The sequence below is a fragment of the Dama dama genome, chromosome 11 (assembly GCF_033118175.1).
Source record: "Dama dama isolate Ldn47 chromosome 11, ASM3311817v1, whole genome shotgun sequence".
In the NCBI taxonomy this organism is placed as follows: Eukaryota; Metazoa; Chordata; class Mammalia; order Artiodactyla; family Cervidae; genus Dama; species Dama dama.
This window is the reverse complement of record NC_083691.1, coordinates 38,205,139-38,232,940: the sequence shown is the minus strand read 5'-3', so window position 1 is coordinate 38,232,940 and position 27,802 is coordinate 38,205,139. Positions and strand designations below refer to the sequence as shown.

The 27,802-nt window shown below is 43.0% G+C and overlaps 1 protein-coding gene across 1 annotated transcript; it reads left to right on the top strand.

Annotated features, from left to right (window-relative positions):
* The first annotated feature begins 72 nt into the window (after positions 1-72).
* LOC133065299 (gastrokine-3-like) lies at positions 73-25,691 on the top strand. Its single transcript, XM_061156104.1, has 7 exons — positions 73-247; positions 5,777-5,943; positions 21,312-21,365; positions 21,762-21,896; positions 23,464-23,571; positions 24,543-24,684; positions 25,597-25,691. The coding sequence occupies exons 1-7, from the start codon at positions 73-75 to the stop codon at positions 25,689-25,691; spliced, it is 876 nt and encodes a 291-aa protein (XP_061012087.1).
* The last annotated feature ends 2,111 nt before the right edge of the window (positions 25,692-27,802 follow it).

The window sequence follows — 27,802 nt, the reverse complement described above, 5'->3', positions numbered from 1 at the left end:
CACAGTGACTCAGCGTGTCTTCTTGGAAAACAGGTCCCAGCGAGGGTGTTCTTCTTCAGCAGCCTCTGGTCGATGAGTGATGAGGGGCTGTACATGCTGCCGGATGCTTATCCCAACACGATCACCTTCGCTGCCTGTTGCCTGGGGTCTACAGACTATATGCCCTTGTCCTTGGAGGCGCTTGGAGAGGTCTTTGTGGATGCCACAGTAGGAACCGAGAGAGGTCCCATGGGCGGAGCTCCAGCAGGTGCAAGGGGGCTGTGGTCAAGCAGAGCCCTGTGGATCAGGGCAGGCGCGCAGGGCCAGAAGTTCTGGTGAAGGAGTAAGGGGCAGAGCGAGAGGCGCCCTGGCCTGTGTGCAGAGTCAGATGGCAGGGAACCCGGGGGCAGAAAAGAGATGGCGCTCCAGGGAGGCAGATGTCCAGGGTCAGAGAGACCTGCAAGGCCAGGTTTGGACCAGACCCTCAGGACGTGAGGCAAGATCCTGGAGCAGGAAGAACTGGAGAGCTGAGCTCAGAGTCTAGTCAGCTGCTCAGGTAGAAGAGCATTATGGGACCTGGATGTGAAGTAAGGCCCCGATCATGAGGAAAGTGACAAGGGCTCAGTCAACAGAAGCCTTAGTCATCAGAAACTTGAAGCCACTGGCTTGAGGCTGTCGGAGTTAACATGGCCTAGAGCACAAGTGATTCCAAAGCCTGGGCCGAGAGTGTGCCTGTGGCATGGGTTGATCTCTGGGAAAATAAAAAGGTCCATACCTGCCTATCTATGACTAGCCCCTCATCTGTCTCCTGTTGCTTCTCCCCTACTTGAGTCACACCAGGTAATCAGAGAGGTAATCAGAGAATGATGATCACCTGAAGGATGACATCTCAGCTTCCCATGCCCTGGGCACCTTGTGCATCAACCGACTCAAATATTCCCAGAAGGTCCCGCCTGCTTCAAAAGTCCCACCAACTTCCTATCCAACCCCAGTCAGCCTGTCCTTGAAACAGTAACCTTGTTTGTCCCAGTTTCCCCATCTCTGACAGATAAAAATTATTACCTTGGTAAAGCAGAGGAGTTGGAGGGGAAACCTGAGACAGTTGCTCCTTGGAAGAAAAGTTATGACCAACCTAGACAGCATATTAAAAAGCAGAGACATTACTTAACCGACACAGGTCCGTTTAGTCAAAGCTATGGTTTTTCCAGTAGTCATGTATGGATGTGAGAGTTGGACTGTAAAGAAAGCTGAGTGCCAAAGAATCAATGCTTTTGAACTGTAGTGTTGGAGAAGACTCTTGAGTCCCTTTGGACTGCAAGGAAACCAAACCAGTCCATCCTAAAGGAAATCAGTCCTGAATATTCATTGGAAGGACTGATGCTAAAGCTGAAACTCCAATCCTTTGGCCACCTGATGCGAAGAACTGACTCACTGGAAAAGACCCTGATGCTGGGAAAGATTGAAGGTAGGAGGAGAAGGGGACAACAGAGGATGAGATGGTTGGATGGCATCACCAACTCTATGGATATGAGTTTGAGTAAGCTCTGGGAGTTGGTGATGGACAGGGAAGCCTGGTGTGCTGCAGTCCATGGGGTGGCAAAGAGTCAGACATGACTGAGCGACTGAACTGAACTGAACTGAATAAGAAGTGAGATGAAGATGACAATTTGGGGAAGAGAGAAAAGGTAGATGTGAGATAGGTCACAGAGGGAAAATGTACAGGTTTAGGGACCATCTAAATTAGTGCAAGGAGAGAGAGACATGCAGAAGTGACACCAAGATTTTGAACATAGGCATGATGGTCCGGCATACATTCTCCTGCTGTTGCTTTGGGTTTTAGTTTCCACTACTTTTATATTCAATTAGTGTAGAGAAGTCTGAAACATGCAGGGGCATGAATGGAAAGAGAACTGAACTTGACCTGGAGAGTTGCAGGCACCACATCTCCCAGAATGGCAGCTGCACGTCCTAGAAAAGTCATCTAACCTCTTTGGGCTTCATTTTTTTCCTCTATAAAAGATAACCTTCTTCATCTGTTCCAAGGGAAATAATGTGAATGAAATACTTGTAAACAATGCAGAATAAGTGTAAGGTATCATGTGCAGGTAATTGCAAGCTCACTTCGCCGCATTCAGTCTCAGCCTCTTACTGGGTCTCTCATGAGGGGAACTGAGCTTCACCTCCTTTGCTACTACCGCCACCACGTGGCTGCCTTGTGAATTGCATGCCACAACTGGGGACGTTGAGCAAAAAACAAAGTTTTGTTGTTGTTCAGTTGCCAAGTCATGTCCAACTCTTTGTGACCCTTTGGACTGCAGCTTGCCAGGCTTCCCTGTCCCTCACCATCTCCCAGACTTTGCTCAAGATCATGTGCATTGAATTGGTGATGCCATCCAACCGTCTCATCCTCTGTTGTCCTCTTCTCCACCTGCCTTCAATCTTTCACAGCATTGAGGTCTTTTCCAATGAGTCAGCTGTTCACATCAGGTGGTCAAGGTACTGGAGCTTTAGTTTCAGCATCTGCCCTTCCAAAGAGTATTCAGGATTGATTTCCTTAAGATTGACTGGTTTGATCTCCTTGATTTCCAAGGAACTCTCAAGAGTCTTCTCCAGCACCACAATTTATTTGCAAATAAAAAAGTATTTAAGTCTTTCCAAGTTAGTTAATAAATTTAATGCATTGTCAATCAAAAGTTCTTAATAAGTTGATTCTAAATTACAATGAAAGACTGAATGGGCAGGAATAGTCAAGACAAATTTGAGAAATAAGAATAAAGATAGGGAGAAAAATAGGTTAGAAAGCTATAGTTATACAAACAGGGGTATTGTCACAGAGTAAGCAGACAGCTCAGTGAAGCATGATAGAAAACCCAGAAGCATCTCTGCACATACAAGAATTTAGCATACAATAAAGATACTATTCAAATTAAGGGGAAATTACTCAATAAATGTGATTAAAACAATTGACTGTCCATTAAGACGTAAATAATATATTCATAAAATTTAATCCTAAATGAACTGTAGATCTAAATTTATAAAATTCAATTATATAATATTAAAGGAAAATATTTGGGGAGTGACAAAAGCTCTTAAACAAAGTTTTTAAAACCCACAAAACAAAGCTGTGGCCTAAGTGACTGACAAATTTGATTACATCAACATTTCTTAAATTATGTTCGTCAAAAGAGTGTAAACAAAGTTAAGTAAGTGAAAGTAGGAGAAACAAATTTTGCAACAAATGAATAGTATATAAGCTCCTATAAATTAATTTTGAATGACTCAGTTGTAAAGGAGCCAAGTGTAAAAATAAGCAAACCACAGAAGTAAAGCAAATGGTCAATAAACTTACGAAAAGATGTACATATTCACTTAATAATCCAAGAAGTGCAACATAAGACAGTATGCCATTTTTCACTAATTTGACTGGCAAAAATTGAGAACTTTTTTTATAACTGTCAGAAATATTATGGGAAAAGCACACTCATTTTCTGTTGGTGAATAGTGTAATTCAATAAACCACATTATATCTATATTGTGCATAAATGGAAAAGGCTAAAAGAGATCTCAGTGCCTGACATGGTACAATCTCTGGAAGTGCTGAATGAAAAATCAAATTGAAATGAAATACGTACAGTAAGATGCTACTAATGTGAACCATTAGAAACACTCCGGATTTTCTACAGAAGCCTGTGGGCAGGTGTTTATGTATGAGGAGGTAGGCGCAGGCAAAGTTCCCATCAGATGTTCAACAAACAGAATATGGTGGTCATCTTTGGTGAGGAGATGGGAATTGAAATATTTGTCAAAAGGGATACAAGCCCTAACTTTCATGTTTTACAAGGGTGCATTATGCATGTAGAGACCTATTTAAGGAAGAAACTGGTTAAAGTGACAGATGGTATTTTTCAAAGATGGCTGCAACAACATGTCCAGACCCTCCCTGATTTTGGCAATGTGATCTTGCCACACGCCTCCCACTTGATCAGCTTTCAAATATCAGAACTGGCATCCAAAGCCAGATAATCTAGATGACATCTGAGAGAAGCCTGTGAGCACTCTCCAACATTGCTCTAACTCTGACAACAATCCCATAAGGTAATACTGCTGACATCCCCATTTTACAGAAGAGGAAGCTGAGGTTCACACAGGAATTACAAATAAGGAGAACTAGTTTTAAAACAAAGAAAGAAAATCTTATGGGAAAAGATTGAGTCATCTCATCTATAATCAAAGAAATAGAACAAAAACAAGATTTAATGTCATACTTAAACCATTAAAACTTTTAAAAAAGAATGCTTATTTCCATAAAATTTGAATACATTATGGGTGAAAGTGCAAATGAACACAGTACTTTGGAAAGCAGTCTGGTAGTATGCATCATGAATCATAACGTGTTGCAAACATTTTGATTTTGATCTACTTCTTGGAGCTTAACTTATAGGAATAAAACAAAAGATGAAAAATGTTTTCACGCTAAGACACTCATTCCAACATTATGCAGACAATTAGAAAAAAAAACTTTTGGTATTTTGTATTTGTATATCCTCTGCTTTCCCTTGCTTTTTTTCTAAGCATCTTTAAACAATTGAGATATTTCATTATAAAAAGATTAGGACGCCACATTTATTTATGGAAATTATGTTAATAAATTCCCGTGGGAAAATACCAGGAGAGGTTATGCAAGAATAATCATAGCCTTGTCAAATTTATTTTCAAGACGCTTAGTAATGTTCTCATCTTGTTCAAAGATCTGTTTTATTTATTTATTACAGTGCACGCTAAGTTGCTTCAGTCATGTCCAACTCTTTGCAATCCTATGGACTGTAGTTCATTAGGCTCCTCTGTCCATGGGATTCTCCAGGCAAGAATACTGAAGTGGGTTGTCATTTTCTTCTCCAGGGGATCTTCCCAACCCAAGGATTGGATCTGTGTCTCTTGCGTTGCAGGCAGATTCTTTTACTGCTGAGGCACCAGGGAAGATCCATTTATTACAGTAGGACCTTGCTATTTATCCATTCTATAGATAAAAGCTTACATCTGCTAACGCCAACTTCCCAGTCTATTGACTATGTCCGTGTAGGACAAAAGTGTTACAATGCTTGTCTGTCTACCAAGCTCTTTTTATAAATCATAGTTTTTGCCTTAAGTAAGCATCTTTAAGGGCCAGGAGATCCCACCCTACAGTCTGTCACAGGTTTTTCCTGGATGGATTCTTCCTGTCCATGGGTATGGTGCCGGCAGGTAGTAAAGCACCGAGCCATCCAGAAGCTCATGGGCAGCACCCTGTGCCCACAGTGGGGAATCAGGTCTGGAATGTCCACGGTCTCAGGCCCACATGCCTGGCATTCTTCACCATCCAGGCCTATCTGCTGGCAGTTGAGGTCCTTGACAGTTGGTTCATCTGCAGTGGGGTTTAAAGCCAAAATCTGCAATTGCATCATTCCATTATCTAGATTGAGGATTAACACCTCTACTGATTTGATGGAGAAAATGGCTCCAAAATCCTCCTTGACAACCTCTCTCTTTATCAAGAAACCACTCGGATCTCACCCACTTAGCAATTCACACTAAGTGCCTGTATGAACTGAAATGAGGTAGCTCTCAGTCTGCCTGCTCTGTCCAACTCCAGGAGACAAAGCAGCAATAACTCAAGCTTGGCTCCTCACCCCACCCCGAGGGCCTGGAATGAGTCTGGAATGAAATTCATAAAACCCAGACCCCTTTTCAGAATCCTTACTACCAGAAGATAACAAGTTTCCACATTTGCTCTTACTGGCCTCCAATTCACTGTCCACAGAGAGCTGGGAACGGTTTTTCAAAGACCTCTGGTGGCTCCCCATCACAGACAATAGAAAACCGCCGGGGCCCAGCCTCCAGCCTGCCCCACCTGGCCCTCCCGCCTTACCCCCTGGACACTGGCACGTGCCCCAGCCCCTGCTGAGGACATACTCTTCTCACTCCCCCGTAAGGACCCACGCATCCTGGTTGACCTGGCACTTTTCCTTTTAACCCTTAGAAACCTCTCAGTCCCCAGCAAACCCAAACCATGGACCAGGCTGCTTCCGCATCCAACCCCACGTACCTAACCGGCCACGCCCAGGCTTCCAGAAGGTCTTAGCCCCTAAGTCACTTTTCAGAGGGGCCTGACTCTCCCTCTACATCTAAATTGGGTCCTCACTGCCACTCTATCTTGTGACAGTCTTTCTGGTGGAGGACACCCGTGATAATTATTTACTGCTTCATTCACAATCATTTACTGAGGACTTGGTGCTAATGTTTTATGGGCTGGGGATAAAGCAGCAAACAAAGCTGACAGGAGGCCCTAACTTCAAAGAGCTTACATCCTAGGGGAAGAGATGGTGTGGTTTTTATAAACCAACTACACAGACTGAGCAGTGTGGTAGAGAAAAAGAAAGCAAGAGGGGACAGAGAATATCCCGGGTGGAGACTGTATCAGACAAGGTGTCCAGGGAAGGCCTGAGGGAAGTTACACCTTGATCTCAAAAGATGAGGAAGCAAAACTTGGATTCCTGGGGTAAGTGTTCCAGACAGATGGCAAAAGCCCTGGGCAAAGAACAATGAAGAAGCCAGAGTGGCCAGAGCTGAGAGGCAAGAGGAGCAGGAACTGGAGTTGAAGACAGACAGGTAACAGAGGTCTGACCCTGTGGGACTTACTAGGTCCCTATAAGACCTGTGGCTTTTGCACTGAGTGAGCTAGAAAGATACAGCTGGCCAGGGAATAAACATGATCTGCCCTAGGATTTCACAGGGCAGGGCTCTGACAAACCCCTGGTGGAGACTTTCAAAAGATGCCTGGGGTGGATTTTTAACAAGGGTAGTTGTAGCAGTGTTGATACCTTAATCTGGTGTACACTTTGAAGATAGAGCTGAAAAGGTTTTCACTCAATTGGATGTGGGGAAGGAAGGAAGAGTCAAGTGACTCCAGTGACTTTGACCTTAGTGATTGATGGATGGTGGTTCATTCTCTGGGATGGAGACTGTGAGCAAAAGGTTGGTGGAGGTGGAACCATTGAAGATCATTTCCAAACATGTCGACTTTTAGATGTTTAGACGTCAAGTAGAGAACTAGACATGTGGGTCTGGGGTTGAGAGAGAGTTGGGCTAAGCGTATACACTTAGGAGTCTTAGAGAAGAGATATTTAAAGCCATAATACACTTGGTAAAATCACTAAGTGAGCCAAATATAGACAGAAAAGAGGAAATGCCCAAGTACTAAGGTCTGGGACAGTTTACAGCCTCACTAGGCTGTCAGCTCTATGAAGTCAGAGACTATGTCTAACTTTTTTCATTTCTATCTGCTTGGTACTATGACAGTGTGTGGCAGATATTCAATACATTTGCAAAATTGTGATATAAAATACAATGGAATATTATTCAATCATAAAAAGGAATGGAGTGCTGATTACAATACACTAAGTGAAAGCATTCAGACACCAAAGGACAGATATTATATGATTCCATCCATGTGAAATATTAAGAATAGGTAAATCTATAGAGACAGAAAGCAAATTTGTGGTGCTTGTAGGCTGAGGAAAGGAAATACAGGGAATAACTACTTTAGGGTAGAGGCTTCCTTTTAATGTGGTGTTTTAGAACTCTATAGAAGTGGTGGTTGTACAACTTTGTGAGTGTACAAAATGTTTATGAATTGTCCACTGTGAAATGGTTAATTTTATGTTATGTGAATTTCACCTTCAAGGAAAAATATTAGCTCTTATTGCATAACAAGTTATCCCAAACATAAAGAAAATAAATATTTATTACTTTACACAGCTTTTGAGGGTCAGAATCTGGGAGGGCTTGGCTGGATAGTTCTAGCTCAGGGTCTCTCGTGAGGTGTCCATCAAGATGTTGGTGGGGCCACGGTCACCTGAAGGCTTGACTAGGGCAGGAGGTCCACCTCCAACATGGCTCCCTCACAAGATGGCTCAGCTTGGAATGGGAAGCCTCAGCTTCTTGCCACATAGACCTCCCCATGAGGCTGATTGAGTGTCCTTACAACACAGCAGTGGGCTCCCCCGCAGAGTAAGTGATCCACTAGAGTATAAGACAGAAGACACAATGTCTTGTATGGACTAGCCTAGGAAATACCACACCATCATTTCCACACTATCCATTGGTTGCACAGGTTAGTGTGGAAGGGATCTTCACAGGGGCATGAGTGTTAGGAAGTAAGGATCACCTGGGGCCACCTGGAAGGTTGGTTACCACACTTCCTTCACCCTTACCTAAGGAGTGGTAATGAATTACATCACCTGCTCAACATGAACTTGACCACCAGAAGCAGAGAACAAAAGCCAGCCTTGGGAAAACATGGGAAATGTCACATGTGAAGAGCATACATGTGGGGTACTATACAAATCATGCCTGAGTCTCTACAAAGTGCCTCAGACATCTGTGTTATGCTGGAAACTACACTGCAACTATTTTCTTTGAAAATATTCTTTGAAGGAAGACTCTCAAAAGTAGCTGGATTTTGATCCTTGATAATGAGACACCTTGTCAGGAACTAGGGATGAGTGGGTGATCCCTGCCCCTGGCTCCCCAGTTTCCTTTCATGGGTTATCACATGTCAGCACACTGCCTCCCTGTATCTCCTAGGCCTGCCTTACTGCCTGAGTCCAGACGATAGCGCTCCATTCTCAGAAACAGCAGCTTTGACAACTTTATGGCTCTCAGAGTCCACAGACAGTCCAACAGAACTGCAGGCTTGGCCATGTCATCTCTTGAGTCAAATCTTCCAAGATCCTGCCCAATCAGATTACTGATAGGAGCATTCCTGAAAGTTAGCCAGATCAATAAAATTTTACCAAAATCTTAACTTGGATGGGACACTCTTTGGATACATTCATGGAAGCAAGTGATCCAAATGTTGGTCATTTGTCATTCAGAGAGAAAAAATGACCAGGCCACTTGAGGCTTTTGCTTGAATAAAGAATTCAGTAACAGGAGCATTCAGCTAATTCAGTCTTAACACTGCATTTTAACCTCTGCTATTCTCTTGTTCAAGTTACTGCTTATGATAGATCACAAAAAGCAAGCAGGACATATGTGAGGGTATACACTTCTACAGGCAGTGCCAACAAATTAATTTCTCTTAGCCATTCTGCCCCAAAATAAAATAAATATATTTCTGAAAGAGCTCAACCCACTGGGGATTGATGAAAAACAAGTAGATATCAGTGGAATTGATTACCACTGCTTATTGACACCTGAGGTGGGTTTCCTGCAGGCATTCAAGACGTCAGCCAAACATCCAAACCCTTATCTGTTGGAAGATGGAGGACAGTCAGTGAGAGTGAAAAACAGAAGAGCTGAGGCTAAAACCCTGGTTTTCAGACTTCAGGTTTGGTGCTTTTTCCAATACTCTGTATTGTCTTCCGAGGAATTTAAGATTAAAAGGCAAAATGAGGTACACAATAACAATACAAGAGAATGTTATAGAGAATAAAGAGGTAGGAATCCTTTGACTAGAGTTGATTTTATATTCCTGTAACAGGGCCTTTTTGAGTAAATGCACATGACAATAGTGTAAGGTTTCAGTTACACTATGTGTATCATGAGAACACTCATCCTGATGGGTTTCCCATAATGTATCTCTCTCTCTTAACATTCTACTGAGTAGAAGGATCAAGACATTTAGAAGCCATCTGCAAACAGTGAGGGTTTTAACAGATAATTCTCCAAAGAAGACATATAGATGGATAACAAACATATGAAATGATGCTCAACATCACTCATTATCAGAGAAATGCAAATCAAAACCACAATGAGGTACCATCTCACGCCAGTCAGAATGGCTGCTCTCAAAAAGTCTACAAACAATAAATGCTGGAGAGGGTGTGGAGAAAAGGGAACCCTCTTACACTGTTGGTGGGAATGCAAACTAGTACAGCCGCTATGGAGAACAGTGTGGATTCTGTAAAAAACTGGAAAGAGAACTGTCATGTGACCCAGTAATCCCACTGCTGGGTGTACACACTGAGGAAACCAGAATTGAAAGAGACACATGTACCCCAATGTTCATCACAGCACTGTTTACAATAGCCAGGACATGGAAGCAACCTAGATGCCCATCAGCAGATGAATGGATAAGAAAGCTGTGGTACATATACACCATGGAATATTACTCAGCTATAAAAAGGAACACATTTGAGTCAGTTCTAATGAGGTGGATGAAACTGAGCCTATTATACACCGTGAAGTAAGCCAGAAAGATAAACACCAATACAGTATGTTAACGCATATATACAGAATTTAGAAAGATGGTAATGACGACCCTATATGTGAGACAGCAAAAGAGACACAGATATAAATAACAGAATTTTGGACTCTGAGAGAAAGCGAGGGTAGGATGATTTGAGAGAATAGCGTTGAAACGTGTACATTACCATACGTGAAATAGATGACCAGTCCAAGTTTGATGCCTGAAACAGGGCACTCAAAGCTGGTGCTCTGGGACAACCCAGAGAGATGGGATGGGGAGGGAGGTGAGAGGGGGATTCAGGATGGGGAACACATGTACACCTGTGGCTGATTCATGTCAGTGTATGGCAAAAACCACCACAATATTGTAAAGTAATTAGCCTCCAATTATAAATAATTATAATAATTAGCCTCCAATTAAAAAGCAAATTAATTAAAAAAAAAAAAGTTAAAAAGGGAAGAAAACACATACAAACAAAGACATTTAGACCCAAAGGAAGGAAAATGTCACATTTTCAGAGAGGTTATCTTCCTCCCCACCACACCCATAAGACGAACAGTGGTAGGACAGAGATTTAGCATAAAAAGAGGAAGGCAAAGTTTGTAGAAGTCCATTTCCACCCATCCACTGAAGGAGCAGCTTCTTGGAGCATAAGCTGGGTGGTCTGAAGCTGATGGGGTCTAGTTTCTTTGGCTCAGAAGCCACAGGGAGGCCCGGAAGAGAAGTTATAGGCTTAAGTTATTGGCTCCAGGCTGCTGCTCCAGGGACAGCTGGCCTTCTGGTTTGTTTTTCTAGAGGTTTGAGATACTTGAAGGAATATCTTTCAGGAATGGGTGACTTTGGCCCAGAAATCTGCAGGAAAATGAGCCATCAATCATCTGGTATAGGCGCTGGGTTAAGGATAAAGGGACTCCCCAGCTGGGGTGATGCAGAGCCTGGAAAGAGGATGTAGGGCCAGATGGAAGCACACAGGTCCCGGGTCTGTCAGAAGATTGCTGCGACTCAAGATTGCTCTCGCTTTCTGGCAAACACCTACTGGGTGGAGATCCTAGGGAGTTAGTTAAGTGTGACATCCAGATGTCTTCATTGTGGCTGGGTCTGAGGGCAGGGGTTGGAGGCAAGGCTTTCCACCTCAAAAAATCAGAAAGCCAAACAGGAGGTCTTTTAATTCCCTGCATCCTCCTGGCTCATTTTAAGTAGCCAGTGAGTCCTTGTTTCCACCTCCCTTGCTTTCTGTCCTCCTGATTCCTGAGCAAAGAAGTCCTTAGCCCCTCTGCCCCATCCTTAACCAGATGCCCCTACACATGGTTTCCTGATGCTGTCCGGGGTGTAGAGGAGAGGGCTAGATGTGAGCTTATTTACATGATGGCCTGTGGTCTCAATGGCAATCAGCAGCCTCTAGCCCCACCCCCACAGTCCAGTCTGTTTCCAGGCCTGTGAAATGGGTAAACTACACTCTCTCCACCTCCCCCAAAATGGTTTTACCACCTAAACTCATCTTTCCTTACTAGTGTCCCCCTCCTAAGTTTTCTCCCAAGTGAACTAAACTAAGAGATGAGAAAATAAATTACAAAAGAAAAGATAAACACGTATTTTCTATGGGAGGAGGATCTTTGAGGTAGAGATTCTTAAACTTTTTAAATAGAACTCCTTTAAAATTTTTGATGAGGGGCATGACACTTCTCCCTGGGAGGGAAAAACCACATATGCATTCACAAATAAAGTTTTACTTGCAATTTCAGGAAGACTTAGAACCATTTCATTGTGGGCCCAGGTGAGAATCTTTGCTTTCAGAAAAACTCTGCTGTAAGAATTAACTTTGTAAAAGATGACACTTGTGTGCTAAGTTGCTGCAGTCGAATCTGACTCTTTGCAACGCTATGGATCATTGCCCTCCAGTCTCCTCTGTCCATGGGATTCTCCAGTCAACATAATGGAGTGGGTTGCCCTGCCCTCCTCCAGGGGATGTTCCCAACCCGGGGATCGAACCTACGTCTCTTATGTCTCCTGCATTGTCAGGCAGGTCCTTTACCACCAATGCCACCTGGGAAGCCCCTGTAAAGGATGATGTCAGCCGCCTACCAAGGCAGGACACAGTGAATCCTGGTTGCCAATTTACCTGGAATGAACTCAGGAAGAAGTGAGAGCAATGAAGCAATTGCAGGTCAGGAAGACACAGACATGAGAATAGCAGCTGAAGAGCTGAGACAAGATGCAGCAAAATAATGTCTGCTAGAAGGCTGTAGCTGTTCAGGGAAGGCAGGCTCAGAAGAGCATGCTGTGGAAAAAATATTTGGGTCTGGGATCCAGGGAGGACAAAAGAAGAGGCAGAGATAACATTCAGGGCAATGGACCCGTGAAGGGAAGAGACACAGCTGCAGAACAGTTCTGGGACAGGGAGTGTCCTAAAGTTGAGATCCTGAGTCCTAGGATTTATGGAGGCATCCAAAAGGTAAAGGGGCTAAAGGAGAAAATCCAAGGGGAGGGAGAGAGGACGGTGGGGTGAAATTTGAAAACAGTCATAGAAAACATATAAATATAATCATAATTGAATCTAGGAATGTGAAACAAGTGGTGCATGGATGAAGCAGTCCAAAGGCACTGAGTATCAGACTCTGGAAAAAAAAAAAACTAATTAAAAACAACCAAACAGGACTTCCTTGGTGATCCAGTGGTTAAGAATCCACCTGCCAATGCAGGCGACACAGGTTTGATCCCTGTTCTGGGAAGATTCCACATGCCTTGGGGCAACTAAGCCCATGCATCACAACTACCGAAGCCCAAGTGTGCAGAGCCCGCAAACCCCAACAAGAGAAGCCACCACGATGGGAAGCCTGCATACCACAACTAGACAGTAGACCCTGCTCGAAGGAACCAGGGGGAGCCGGCACACAGCTACAAAGACCTAGTGTAACCAAAAATAGTTATTAACAAATAAGCTTTCTTTTGAAAATAATATTTATATTTAAAAAAATGAAACAGTATCAGAAAGATAATTGGTTTTGGGCCAAAATGATGTTATTGATCTCTATTTTTCATTTGCTTAAGGATTAGGGAAGAAATATAAGTACACAAAGTGTGGGCAAAGCTTTGTTGTTGTTCAGTCACTAAGTTGGTCCAACTCTTTGTGACTCCATGGACTGCAGTATGTCAGGCTTCCCTGTCCTTCACTATCTCCCAGAGTTTGCTCAAACTCGTGTCCATTGAGTCAGTGATGCCATCCCACAATCTCATCCTCTGTCACTCCCTTCTCTTCCTGCTCTCAATCTTTCCCAGCATCAAGGTCTTTTCCAATGAGTCGATTGGTTGCATCAGGTGGCCAAAGTATTGGAGCTTCAGATTCAACATCAGTCCTTCATTCAAGGTTGATTTCCTTAAGGACTGACTGGTTTGATCTTCTTTCAGTTCAAGGGACTCTCAAGAGTCGTTTCCAGCATCACAGTTTGAAAGCATCGATTCTTTGGTGCTCAGCCTTCTTTATGATCCAACTCTCACATCCATACCTAACTACTGGAAAAAAACATAGCTTTGACTGTACAGACTTTTGTTAGTAAGGTGATGTCTCTGCTTTTTAGTCCAGTCTATGTTTGTCGTAGCTTTCCTTCCAAGGAGCAAGCATCTTTTAATTTCATGGCTGCAGTCACCTTCCACAGAGATTTTGGAGCCCAGGAAAATAAAATCTGTTACTGCTTCCTTTTTCCCCCCTTCTATTTGCTATGAAGTGATGGGACCAGATGTCATGATCTTAATTTTTTGAATGTTGAGTTTTAAGCCAGCTATTCACTCTCCTCTTTCACCCTCAAAAGGCTCTTTAGTTCTTCTTTTCTTTCTGCCATTAGAGTGGTATCATCTGCATATCGGAGGTTGTTTATATTTCTCCTGGCAATCTTGATTCCAGCCTGTGAATCATACAGCACAGCACTTCACATGATGTACTCTGCACATAAGTTAAACATACAGGGTGACAATATACAGCCTTGTCTTACTCCTTTCCCAATTTTGAACTAGTCCTTTGTTCCATGTAAGGTTCTAACTGTTGCTTCTTGACCTGCATACAGGTTTCTCAGGAGACAGATAAGGTGGGCTGATATTCTCATCTCTTGAAGAATTTTCCAGTTTGTTGTGATCCACATGATCAAAGGCTTTATCATAGTCAACAAAGCAAGAAGTGGATGCTTTTCTAGAGTTCTGTTTCTTCTTCTATGATCAAATGAATGTTGGTAATTTGATCTCTGGTCCCCCTGCCTTTTCTAAATCCAACTTGTACATCTGAAAGGTCTCAGTTCATGTACTGCTGAAGCCTAGCTTGAAGGATTTTAAGCATAACCTTAGTAGCATGTGAAACGAATACCAACTGTATAGTAGTTTGAACTATTTTTTGGCATTGCCTTTCTTTGGGATTGAAATGAAAACTGACCTTTTCCAGTCCTGTAGTCACCGCTGAGTTTTCCAAATTTGCTGACATATTGAGTGCAACACCTTAACAACATGCATCTTTTAGGATTTTAAATAGCTCAGCTGGAATTTGATCACCCACACTGGCTTTGTTTGTAGTAATGCTTCCTAAGACCCACTTGACTTCAGACTCCATGTCAGCTCTGTGCAAGTGACTGCACCATTGTGGTTATCTGGGTCATTAAGACCTTTTTTGTATAGTTCTGTGTATTCTTGCCACCTCTTCTTAATCTCTTTTGCTTCTGTTAGGTCCTTACCATTTCTGTCCTTTATCATGCCCATCCTTGCAGGAGATGTTCCCTTGACATCTCCAATTTTCTTTAAGAGATCTCTAGTATTTCCCATTCTATTGTTTTCCTCTATTTCTTTTCACAATTCATTGAAGAAAGTTTTCTTATCTCTCCTTCCTATTCTCTGGAACTCTGCATTCAGTTGGGTATGTTTTTCCCTTTCTTCCTTGCTTTTTGCTTCTGTTCTTTCCTCAGCTATGTGTAAAGCCTCCTCAGACAATTGCTTTGCCTTCTTGAATTTCTTTTTCTTTGGGATGGTTTTGGTTACTGCCTCCTGTATAATGTTATGAACCTTCGTCCACAGTTCTTTGGGCACTCTGTCTACCAGATACAATTCCTTGAATCTATTCATCACCTCCTTTGTATAATCATAAGGGATTTGATTTAGGTCATATCTGAATGACTTAAGTCATTTTCCTTAGCTTTACTAATTAAAAAAATGATTCCCCAGTTGTGATGCCTGCTGAGTTCTACAAAGCTGAAAAGATTAATTAAATATCAGCACCATGACAAGGATGAATACAGAAGCCTGCGTTCCAGGCAGAAACTAGAAACTGTAAAATAAGGATGAGGAAGTTTCTGGTTTGCAGCATGTGGTAGGTCCATTACAGAGGAAATCAAAGAGTGATTAACAAACAGCAAGTAGAACAAGGGATCCAGTCAAAGGAGCTTGGCTCATGCCAGAGGCTCCAGGATGCAAGATAAAAGGTAAACAACTTTGCAGATGCCTGGCTTTCCTTTTCCTTTTGCTTCACCCCCTACCCTCAAATCCAGGGGCAGAAATATTAATGATGTCTTGGCTAACCTTATAATTGCCCTATAATTGGCATCTATAAAAAGGCTCATTTTTTCTTGTTGAATCCGCTATGCTCTTCAAAATTTAATTGCCTTCCTCATTCACATTATTATTAAATAGTTGATTGCATAATTTGCCTTTAAATTTAACAATCATTTACTATGTACTCACTACATGTTGACCACTGCTAAGTATTCCAGGAGATAGAGGATGAATAATATACCAAGAGTGGCACCCATTCACTCATCTTCTTCATGTATGTATTTTTGTACATCTCTGTGTCAGGTACTGCTGTCAATATTTTATATCAGAGCTTCAGCAGAAAGTAAAGGTGCCTATAATCTTATGAAGTTTATATTCTAGTGACATGAATGTGTCACTTAGTGACCAGATCAAACAACTATACAAGTAAACATAGCACAGTGAAGAGTATAAATAGCAAAGTAAGGTCCAAGCATGGAATTATCAGATTGTGAAGAAGTGATCACATGTGACTAGGAGTGATGGAAGGGTGGGGAGTGGGGCACTGTTTAAATTGGCCTTAAAGAATGGGTAAGAGGAAGAGGTCAGGTAACAAGTCTCCTGGTATGAACCAAGGCTTGGAGTCCAGAAAGCATGGGCTCCACATGGGGAACAGTGGAGAGCCACCTTTGGTTGGCATCTTGGCATAGGCTGAAAGAAGTGGAAGACAGGACTGCAAAGATTAGTGGGGGGCAAACCATGGAAATCCTCAGGTGACTTTGGAAAACTGAAGTAGCAAGACTACAAAAGTTTATGGAATGGATCAGGAGACAGAAGAGAGAATGTTGGGCAAAAAAGAAGTGCTTCCTAAACTTTCTTTTGGCCAAAGCTCATTCCTTAATGAGGCTTCATTGTTTGGATATATTGATTTTTCCTTTGTGCACATGGCTTTTGGCCTTTGCAGAAATAAGTACAGATTTCATTATGTAACTATACAGTTATTTGTTAACAAACTTACACATCAGTATTTTTAATGACTGAATAATACTCATATAGACATGTGATGTCTATATGCATATATATAATATTTTATATATGTGTGTATATATATATATATACATATAGCTCTTATTGTTTTGTTGTTAAGTCATATCTAACTCTTTGCAACCCCGTGGAATGTAGCCTGCCAGGCTCCACTGTCCACAGGATTTGCCAGGCAAGAATACTACAGTGGGTTGTCGTTTCCTTCTCCAGGAGATCTTCCTGACCAAGGAATTAAACCTGTGTCTCCTGCATTGGCAGGGAAATTCTTTACTGCTAAGCCATCAGTGAAGCCATATCTATATATGGCTTTTAATCACATTTTTTATATTCATTCATTGAATGACAAACTAGACAGTGTGTTAAAAAGCAGACACATCACTTTGCCAACAAGTGTCCATATCGTCAAAGCTATTTTTAAATAATTTAAAAAAACTAAGATCATGGCATCCAGCCCCATTACTTCATGGCAAATAGAAGGGGAAAAGGTGGAAGTAGTTACAGATTTCCTCATCTTGAGCTCTAAAATTACTGTGAATGGTGACTGCAGCCATGAAATCAGAAGATGATTGCTTCTTAGTTAGAAAGCTATGACAAACCTAGACAGTGTGTTGAAAAGCAGAAACATTACTCTGTCAGCAAAAGGCAGTGATCTTCCCAGTGGTCATGTATGGTTGTGAGAGCTGGACTGTAAAGAAGGCAGAGCATCAAAGAATTGATGCCTTCGAACTGTGGTGCTGGAGAAGACTCTTGAGAGTCCCTTAGACAGCAAGGAGATCAAACCAGTCAATCTTAAGGGAAATCAACCCTGAATACTTTTTGGAAGGACTGATGCTAAAGCTGAAGCTCCAGTATTTTGGTCACCTGATGCAAACAGCTGACTCATTGGAAAAGTCCCTGATGCTGGAAAAGATTGAGGGCAGAAGGAGAAGAGGGCATCAGAGGATGAGATGGCTGGATGGCATCACCAATGCAATGGACATGAACTTGGGTAAATTTCAGGAGATGGTGGGGGACAGGAAACCCTAGTGTGTCTATGGGGTCGCAAAGAGTTGAACATGACTGGGTGATGGAACAACAACAATCCTAAAATGTATGAGGTGATATCTCATTGTGGCTTTCATTTGCATTTCTCTGTGATTTGTGATGTTGAGCACCTTTTCATATACCTATTGGCCACATATATGTCTTCCTTGGAAAAATGTCTCCTCAGTTTCTTTGTCCATTTTTTTAACTGGATCATTTCCCATTTGCTATTGAGTTGCATAACTTCTTCAGAGATATTGAATAATAATTCCTATTTAGATATATACTTTGCAAATATATTCTCCCATTCTATAGGTTGTCTTTTTAGTTTATTGATTGCTTCCTTTGCAGTACAGAAGATCTTTAGTTTGTCTATTTTAGCTTTTCTTTGCCTGTGTTTTTGGTGTGGTATCCAAAAATATCATTGCCAAAACCAATATCAAGGATCTTTTCTCCTGTGTTCTCTTCTGGAAGTTTTACACTTTCAGGTCTTACCATTTACGTCTTTGGTCCCAAATAGCCAAAGAAATTTTGAGGAAGAAGAACAAAGCTAGAGATGTAAAACTTTCTGATTTCAAACTATATTACACAGCTAGAGTAATCAAAATAATATGGTACTAACTGATGCTGCAGAGAAGGCAATGGCACCCCACTCTATTACTCTTGCCTGGAAAATCCCATGGTCAGAGGAGCCTAGTAGGCTGCAGTCCATGGGGTCGCGAAAAGTCGGACACGACTGAAGCGGCTTAGCAGCAGCAGCAGCAGCAGCAACTGATGCTGGGAAAGATTGAGGGCAGGAGGAGAAGGGGACAGCAAGGATGAGATGGTTGGATGGCATCACCGACTCAATGGACATGGGTTTGGGTAAACTCCGGGAGTTGGAGATGGACAGGGAGGCCTGGCGTGCTGTGGTTCATGGGGTTGCAAAGAGTCGGACACAACTGAGTGACTGAACTGAACATAAAAACAGGAGCGTAGATCAGTGGAATAGAACAGCGAGTTCAGACATAACCAATGCATGTTCAGTCAACAAATTTTTGACAAAGGCACCACGACCATACAATGGATAAAGGATAATCTAGTCAATAAATCGTGTTGGGAAAAATGCATAACCACATGCCCCAAAATGAAAGTCATTCTTTTATTGCATTTTACTTATTCAGCCAATAACTATTGAGCATGTGCTCTGTGCATGGTGTTTTTAAAATACTGACAGCCATAATATAATATAGAGATTATATTATCTGAGCCCTGGGTGACCTAAGCGCCCCAGGGCCCACTTAGTTTATGCTCCCATTGAAAATTCACAGGAAGTACTATAAGAACAGAGCTGTCTGTCTTCCACTTTGATCATTCCAGTGCCCAACCTCATCCATATACTTCATCTTTATCTCTGAAGAAATACGTTCATTTGATTATGACCTTTTGGAATTTGGTCCAGGTAATTGGGTCACAACCAGTCAAGGGCTTGATAAAAAATAAGAAAATGTTTGAAAAAGCCTGAGTTAGTATTGACTAGTCATAGAAAGTTGTTCCCTATATCTCAGGAGATCCAGTGTGGCTCAAATGATCCTTCATGGAAAAAGTCACCCTTAAACAAAGGCTGGGAGGAGAAAGACAAATTATAGAGTGGAAGCAAAATATCAGAATATTAGGATGTCACCTAGAGGTAGATCTTTGAAAAGGTTAAACGAGGTCAGCTTGGTGGGTGGGCAGAAGGCATCACAGGACCAACCCTGTGATTTGGGGTTTGGATGAAGAACTGGACCAGTCTTCTCGCCAATCTAATCTTGTGGTTACAATTCATCTCTTTTGGTTTCATAAGGTTTTTCTCAACCACCTCCACTATTAGTAAAGAGCTTCTCTGGAACTGGGAAACAGAAATGGTAAACACTGATTTTGTATCAGGACCATTTGGTGAGATCTACTATTAGCAATCCTTCCCTAACTGTTAAAGTCATGGGCACACCAGCCCACAAAGCCTTGTTCTTTCCCATGTTTGCCTTATGTAACCAGTGGAGGTATTTGAGTAAAAGGAAAATATTTAAAAGTAGTTAAAGAAAAGTGATAACAGTGATTACATAAACTTGCCTTTTCCCCCCCAAATGGTATTCAGATTATGATTAATTTCCCAGAATCTTTTACCATGGTAGTAGTTGAAAGGTCCAAGACTATATAAACCAGGCTTAGAAAGTAAATAGGACATGAAAATTCTTTTATGCGTGCAGTTGCCAAGGTTCTGAGAAAGAGGCAATATGAAACACCTTGTAAGTATATTTTCTGGTTTTGAATATAGGTAACTATGTTTTCAGAGCCAGAATAGCCAGGGAGTAGTTCCTTTTTCCCATTGACTCTTCAAATTAACCCTAAATAGAACTTCCAAATATTAACTTGGCATATAACCTCCCTGTTGGTAAGCCTCTCTTTTTTTAGAACATCAGAAAATGGGTCTTTCCCAAAAGAATTAATAGCTAGTTTCTTGAAAGGTCAACAATCTTTGCGGATTGAGTAGATATTCATATTTTAGGGTCTTTTCTTCCTAGATTCATTTTATTTATAAATTTCTGACAAAGAAAATTTCAAGTGTATTTAACACATGGCACTAATTCTAAGAATCATTTAATAGAATATTATTGCTGTCTGTATCACATGTTTTTCCTTGGTTAACCTCATTGCATTGTGGTTATTATTCAGAGAGTAACTGTTGTCTTTTTCTTTGAAGATGTATCTCACATTCATGGTGTCATCACATGCAGAATACTGCATAGGATATTGTGGGGAAGGGGAAGAAGGGGGTTTCCTGTCGATTTCGGCTTATGTTGTAAGTGCTCTTGAGCTGAGTGAACCTTAAGTAGACCAGATAATGAGCTGTGAGGTGTAGGGAAAGATTATCTTAGCCTGTTCCCGTCCTTCTAATTCTCTTTCACTTATTTTCTGGTGTCTGAAATGCCTCCAATAGGTTAAGCAGGTCACACCAAGAGCAAACGATTCACTGAAAATATCTCAAGAACTACTCACCCTTGAGTAAAACCTATTTCAAAATAAGGTGTAAACAAGTGATGCATAATCTTTTATGCTCAGGCAAGATGGAAGAAACTGGAGGAGAGGAAATTGGAAGGATATCAGATTCCAGAGGGGACAGAGGGGATCCCCACTGGTTGGGAAGAAAGAAGGAGGTACAGAAAGGAAGACGGGGGACCTGAATTATCACTTATTTTACAACTTGACTTAAGATGGCCCTGCATTATGTGCATATCAAGTGCTTGGTCAGGCTGCCGAATCTTTAGCCCAGTGATTGATAGTAGACGTAGAACAAAACAAAAGTTATCTTTGAATGAACGATAAAGCTTTCCTTCTTGGGAGTAGCCAGTACATCCCATATCGAACACATGGAAAGACAGTCTCCTGATGCATTCGGGGCCTCTAGGGCAAGAGACACTATGAAATTTACAGGTCTTTTAAGAAGGCTCCAACCCTGGGCTCATCTGAGGCTAAGGGAGCCAGCCCTGTACACTGACATTTGTTTCCATTTCAGATTGTACCTTCAATCCTTGTGGTCCTCTTCCTAGCTCCATGTCTGGCCCTGATGGTAAGTGAGGGTGGAGAGGGTTCAACCTGTCTGGTCCTCCTGAAGCAGAAGTACTTCAAAGGTGATAATCTGGGGTGCTGTGCTGTGCTTAGTCACTCAGTCTGACTCTTTGCAACCCCATGGACTGTAGCCCACCAGGCTCTGCTGTCCATAGGGATTCTCAAGGCAAGAATACTGGAGAGGGTTGCCATGCCCTCCTCCAAGCAATCTTCCCAACCCAGGGATTGAACCCAGGTGTCCTGCCTTGCAGGTGGATTCTTTACCATCTGAGCCACCAGGGAATCTGGAGGGACCTCCGTCAAATTTCTTGTGAGGACCCCTTTATATCTGTGAGAGATGGGCAATGCAGGAACTCTGGACTTAGGACTGTTCTCCTTGCTGCCTTCTCTTCTCCAGAACATCAGTGACAACCATCCTCTGGATGGATCTGTTGGGACCCAGAGCATCCATGTCAATGCCTTTCGAGGTATGGTCAGCATCCGAGACAACAATGTTTTGAGTGAATGGGATGGAGTCTTGGACTACAAGAATGTAAGATTTAGAAAACGTTCATTACAATGCCAAAGAAAGCTTTGCCTGCTCCAAAATTTAGCCTCCTGCTTTTCCAGAGAGAAGAGAACCCTGTCCACACAGGCCTTCTCTAAGTTTAGGATCTTGAGGGAATACATCTTTCTTGGTAAGGAACCAGCTTTCATGCATTTGCAGTGACATCTTTTTGAGCCATAGGAGGAGCTTCTGAGATCTCTAGGGATCCAGCACCCCTTTGTGTTCCTCTCCTGTGTTGACTTCACAGGGCTCCTGAAGGCCTCTGAAATAAGAGCTATTTTTTTTAAGAATCCTGATGTCCTCTAACTTGTATGTGCCATAGAGGTTCTTTGGTCTTGCTCTCAGATTTTAATCAGTTTGTTTCCAAAGCCAGAAAATAATTTATTTTCACTTTTAGAAATCTTGCTTCCACTTGCCCATGTGGTCAGGGATGACAAGACATGACCTGGAAGAAAGAGGCGGGATTGGGACGGGAGGCCCCATGATAGAGAAGTTATATGACAAGAGACACGACGCAACCAGAGACACGATGCAGCTTTTGAGTGCTTCGGTTTCCTCATCTGCAAAGGAGAATCAATGGCTGCCTTTCCTACTGGAAAGGACTCAGAGGGTTAAGTGAAGAAAAAGACCGCACCCCCCTCCCCCCCAACTCCCTGCATGACCCTCTGCCATCCAGCCCCTCCTATCTGGAAGACTCGCTCCTACTTTCCCCCCTCAGGACAGACTCCACAAACACGGGCTTTCTCTCTGCTCCCCCTGGACCTCCCCAAACTCTGTCCTCCCCATTCTTCACCTGATCTACTCCTGATTTCCTGGAGGACAAGGCTCCTGAGTCTTCTTACAGGACATGCAGACCAGGGATTTCTAACTCTGTTTTAAGCCATAAAGACTTTTTTTCCAACAAAGATTTCACAAAATTCCACCTGATGGAACAGAAGTCACAACTTCTCTGGCAGGTGAGGGAAATGGGCTCATTGTCAGACTCAGCTGGAGAACCGTTGCTTTACTCCAAAGCTCAGAGAGGCTGAAGGTCATGTCCAAGGCTACATCGGGGCAGTCAGTGACAGACCGAGGGCTGAGATCTATCTCTGGAGATCTGACCCCAGGCTCCTCCTCACCTTGTAAACCCAGAAGGGATGCCAACTCACACACTGGCTTCACAAGCAGGCAGTGTCTGTCTCATCCGTTCATGACATCCCCCTTGAGAGAGTCTACTTTTCCTACTTTACAGGTGGGGAAGCTGAGGGTCATGGAGGCGGCTGAGGACCATGAACAGCACTGTCACTGCGGCCGACCCCCTGCCCCTCCAGACCCCCCAGTCTGTTAGTGGTATGCAGAGTTTCCCAGGGGATACCCCCTGTGGTGCCCGCAGCAGGGCCCCATGTACAAGGCCAGTCCTGCTGCTGGCACTTTGCTCTGGTGCCCAAGGCCTGCTCTGCCAGGATGCTCCACACCACAGTCTGAAGGACAGCTCTGTGCAGCTCTGATGACAAGTAGGAGGCCCCCGTATTGTGACTAAATGAATGACAGGGTTCTGCTGTGTTGCTTTAAGGCCCTCTTGGTGGCTAAGTTATTTAGCAAGATGGCCTGTGTCCTGGCCCAGATGGATGAAGCTGTCTTCCCAACTTTGGATGACATTGTTAAGGCCCTGGACCACCAGGTAAGTGAGATCAGCTCACTGGAGTCCCCTCCTAGTTTGGTGTTTTCCAACTTTACTTTCTGACCTCCTAAGATGATGCTGTACATGCTGGGGAATTCAGTTCATACTTGATCTTAACGCCCATGGAATTCCATCATCGTGCAAAGGACTCCAAGTCCAATCCATGGCCTATTTAAGTCACATCGCATTAATGAAAATGAACCATTTCATTCCATGCAATGACATAATTTTGATGTATTCCAAAAGGGTTTGAACTACACATTAGTGAATATAAATATTAAACTGAAATACTATTATTATTCTCATGCCTCCTCTCCTCCCCTGCAGACCCTTTAAACTCATACACACATATTATCTTTAGTTGAAAATGAGTTTAGGACTCCTGAAACTCTCTTCCTGACTCTTAAATGACAAGGATTGTCAGATAAATTAAAAATCAGCAGGAAGCCCTTGGGAAGTCATTGAAATCTGGCGTCATTTTGCTTAAATAACCAATGCAGAACATTTGGGCCATGTCCCTAATGTCCATGGCAGGAGGACTGCTGATTCCTGGAAAAGAAAATGCCTTTGGATCACATAAAAATAAAATAATTTATCACTTTTTAAAAAGAGAGGTAGAAAGTATTCCCCTCATCTGATTTATAACAAGTAAAAGGCATAATATAAATGAAGACCATAACTTAAAATTTATTGTATATCATTATTAGAAATGAGAATAGCACTGGAGTCTGGAAGAGCTGAAAATTCAAGGGTGAAAGGAGTACAGATTGAGTCACAGGGACACACAGACTTTTCTGGAGTAATTTTGCCACCTTGTGGTCAGATAGGATATTGCTATTAGGGAGGAAACTCAAGGGCAAGTATTTTTGTACATCCAGTGCCCCCTGCACTGGAATAGGTTTCTTACTCTTCCTGCTTGCTGTGCCACATCTACCTGCTGTCTCACCCTTTTGAAATGTCACATCTTCCAGACTTCAAAGCATTATCCAGCTACTCACGGCCTGACCTACACTGTTTTACCCAACCGGGTCAAGAACTTAGCCCAGTTCGGAGCACCCATCAAGGACATGTGCCGAGCGGTCCCCACTTATTTTGCCCAACAGCAAAAAGAAGGTACATGAATAACTTACCTAGAAACTCAAGACCACAGTTGAGGCAAGAGGTGTGGAATGGTTTTTAGGTCCTTGACAAATTCTAATGACACTTTGCAGGTCTATTCCATTTCTTTGCAAATGGGTATAAAAATAATGGGGCCTTAGATGCATTTCCCCCTGGTAGTAGAGATGACTCCTGATTACTGAGAACAGGAAGCAGAGTGAATTTAGCTTTACCAAATGGTAGAGGACAGTCATTTCACCACTGAGAACTGACAGCTGGTGGATACTCTCAGCTGACCCAAAGTTTCAGCCTCCCCTCCCTTCCCCCCACCCCAGCAGCACAGTGCCTGGAATCCCCCACTGGAGGCCCATTGCTCTGGAGAATCTCAGTCTTCCTCTTTCTCAGGCTGCCCAGATGCTAGAAAGCAGGACTCTGACAGTTACGGACCACACTTTGGGAAAGAAATGTCTTAGTGGCTGGCATCCCTGATGGGGATACAGTAGGATCAGTGTCTACCAGCTTGGGAAGTTACCAGATAAGAATAGAATCTCCCTGGTGCTCCAGATAGAGTCAATAACCACTTCCCATTACACTGTTGTCTGTCAACTACATCTGAGTATAAACTAACCCAGTGAACAAGGCTTCTTCATAACGAGAACTTCCAGCAGGAAAACAAAGAGAACTTGAGAGGCTGGGGGATTAAAGAGGATGATTAAAGATCAATAAAAGAAATAGAAAAAAAGAATGTGGGACCCGTTATTGCAGCATTGATGAGATCTTCCATTTTGTCCCCAAGTCTCTGGCTAGTAAAGTTGTCTTGAGCATCACACTTCATTTAGGTGCAACTCGTAATATATCTACTCTACTTTAGAGTCTTAGAGCAATTAAGTGATCTTTTAAATAAAACGCTTCTCTTTCTTTTTAAAGGTACTGCACTGGCTATTGACCCAGATTCCTGTTTTGAAATCCAAATCCTGTCCTTCTTGGGACTCTCCATCTGTGGGGAGATACCTGGGCTCTGAACCTCCAGGTCGGCCATGTGGAGAGCAGACCTGTCTGGATGGGGCTGCTGACCTGACCCCAGAGCTCAGTGACCCAGCCCACCTCTGCCAATGGAAAGCTGCTCATTTCAGGCCTGATTACCCCTATCTTTTGACCCAAGATCCAGCTCTGTGACGTAGAAACTGAATACACTTTCTCCCTATTCTGTTGGCTTAGAGCAATAAAGTTTCTTGCCTCCCTGATCTAACATATGAGCACTGCCTGCCTGCACTGTCCTCTCTAGAGTTACCGGACTCCCATCCACATGCTGTCCATAACCATCACACACAAACAAGGCACAAAGGGGAACACGCCTCTCTTGGAAGGTCTCATTTCTAAGGGCCTCTCTTTGGTGTGTCCCTTGAAGAATTCCTGAAGAATCTGGGACACAAGAAAGAACAAAAAGACACCAGCCACAGCCTGACTTAAGCTTTCAGGTCTGAGGTCACATCTCCGTCTCCTGCAAATTGATGCTGTTCACTGTGGCCCAGCCTACACAGTGAAAATCCCTGAGAGAGAGTTAACTGCATGAACAAGGCCTCTCAGACCTCTCTTTGGAACCAGTCTAAACCCCTTCATGGGACTCCCTGGGCATTTCCCTCTCTTACAAATGAATAAGGGACCTGGCCTCTTGACCCTGGTTCTTTAACTATCCATCTAGAAAGCTGGGAAGGACACAGAGTCAGCCCCACCCACAGCAACCAGAACATCCCTGACTTGCCTAAACCAGAATAAACAAGGAAAGAGTACTGGAAATACAGACATAGACATTCACCGAAGGTCATGCTGGAGTTTGGAGTAAGTGGGACAGGACTGGAATGGGAGGGGTGGGGAGTGCTGAACCGCGCATGAGCGTAGAGTAGACGGACTGGGGTGAATTTCAGCACTGATTTGCCGGAGGCAGAGCTGAGCTCCAGCTCTGCATAGTCATGATGTGATGTGACTTACAGTTATGAACAGAAAGGTGATTGTGTGGGAAAGCCCCAGAATAAACCTCTAGCTGGGTTTAAATAAGGTATGGCTCGGTCGGCCAGCGTCTCTGAATCTATGCATTTGGTCACAAGCATCTTGTCAAGGATAAGACTGGTGGAGATACGTGCACAGAGCATCCAGGCTGGAAGAATCAGATAGATGTGACAGATTAAGTCTTGATCAACCAGAGGCCCACAAAGCATGTCTTGCCCTCAAGGCTTGACCTAAAGTGTCCCTGGAGTTAAGTTCCCATGGCTATCAGTCCTTCCTTGACCAGTGTATGCTTTATCCCTGACATCTGGCCCCCAGCATCTTCAGGAGCAGTCCCTATCTGGTCCCAGGTGCCTGACTCCCTGTTACAGTTGCTGGAGCCCTGCTCCCAAACCCTCAGGACTCATGACGATGGGGCTGCTGCCTACTGACTGGTTCTGATATCTATCACACCTTCCCTTCTGGACATCTGAGCTTCAACTGTTTCTAAATTTCCCATCATCTCCAGGCTCCACTTGATCATTACAACATCCCAGTTACTTCCAGGAGACTTTAGACATCCCACCTCCTGACATCCATCATGTGTCTTTCCATCTGTTACCCTCCCCACAGACACTCTGCCAGCTAGACTGGTTTCCTTCAGGAAATTCTTGGTTCAAGGCCTGCTGCCCTCCCATGCTGGGCTATCATTGACTGGGCTGTAACAGCTCTGTATCAACTCTGAGAAACAACTAGCATAGTCCTCTAGACCAGAGATCCTTAATCTCTGGGATCTAATGCTTGATAATGCTTGATAATCTGAATTGAAACTCATGTAATAATAACAGAAATAAGGTGCACAATAAAGGTAATGCACTTGAATCACCCTGAAGCCATCCCCCTGACTCTGGTCTGCAGAAAAATTGCCTTTCATGAAACAAGTCCCTGGTGTCAAAAATGTTGGAGACCACTGCTCTAGACCTTACAGAACTTGTCAAGATAGATTTTGGTCCTTCAGGTCCTTCAAAGCTCAATCTTCATCTTATAAAGAATCTTCCAAGTGTGCATCAGGATTTAAATATTTTAGAAGATGGGATTGGGAGGGGCAAAATTCCAAAATGTCATAGACTGGATGACTTATAAACACCAA

Coding starts and splice junctions, on each gene's coding strand:
- LOC133065299 (XM_061156104.1), top strand. CDS start 73: ATGAGTGATGAGGGGCTGTACATGCTGCCGGATGCTTATCCCAACACG. Junction 5,944..21,311: donor CATACTCTTCTCACTCCCCC/GTAAGGACCCAC, acceptor TTTCCATTTCAG/ATTGTACCTTCAATCCTTGT. Junction 24,685..25,596: donor TGCCCAACAGCAAAAAGAAG/GTACATGAATAA, acceptor TTCTTTTTAAAG/GTACTGCACTGGCTATTGAC.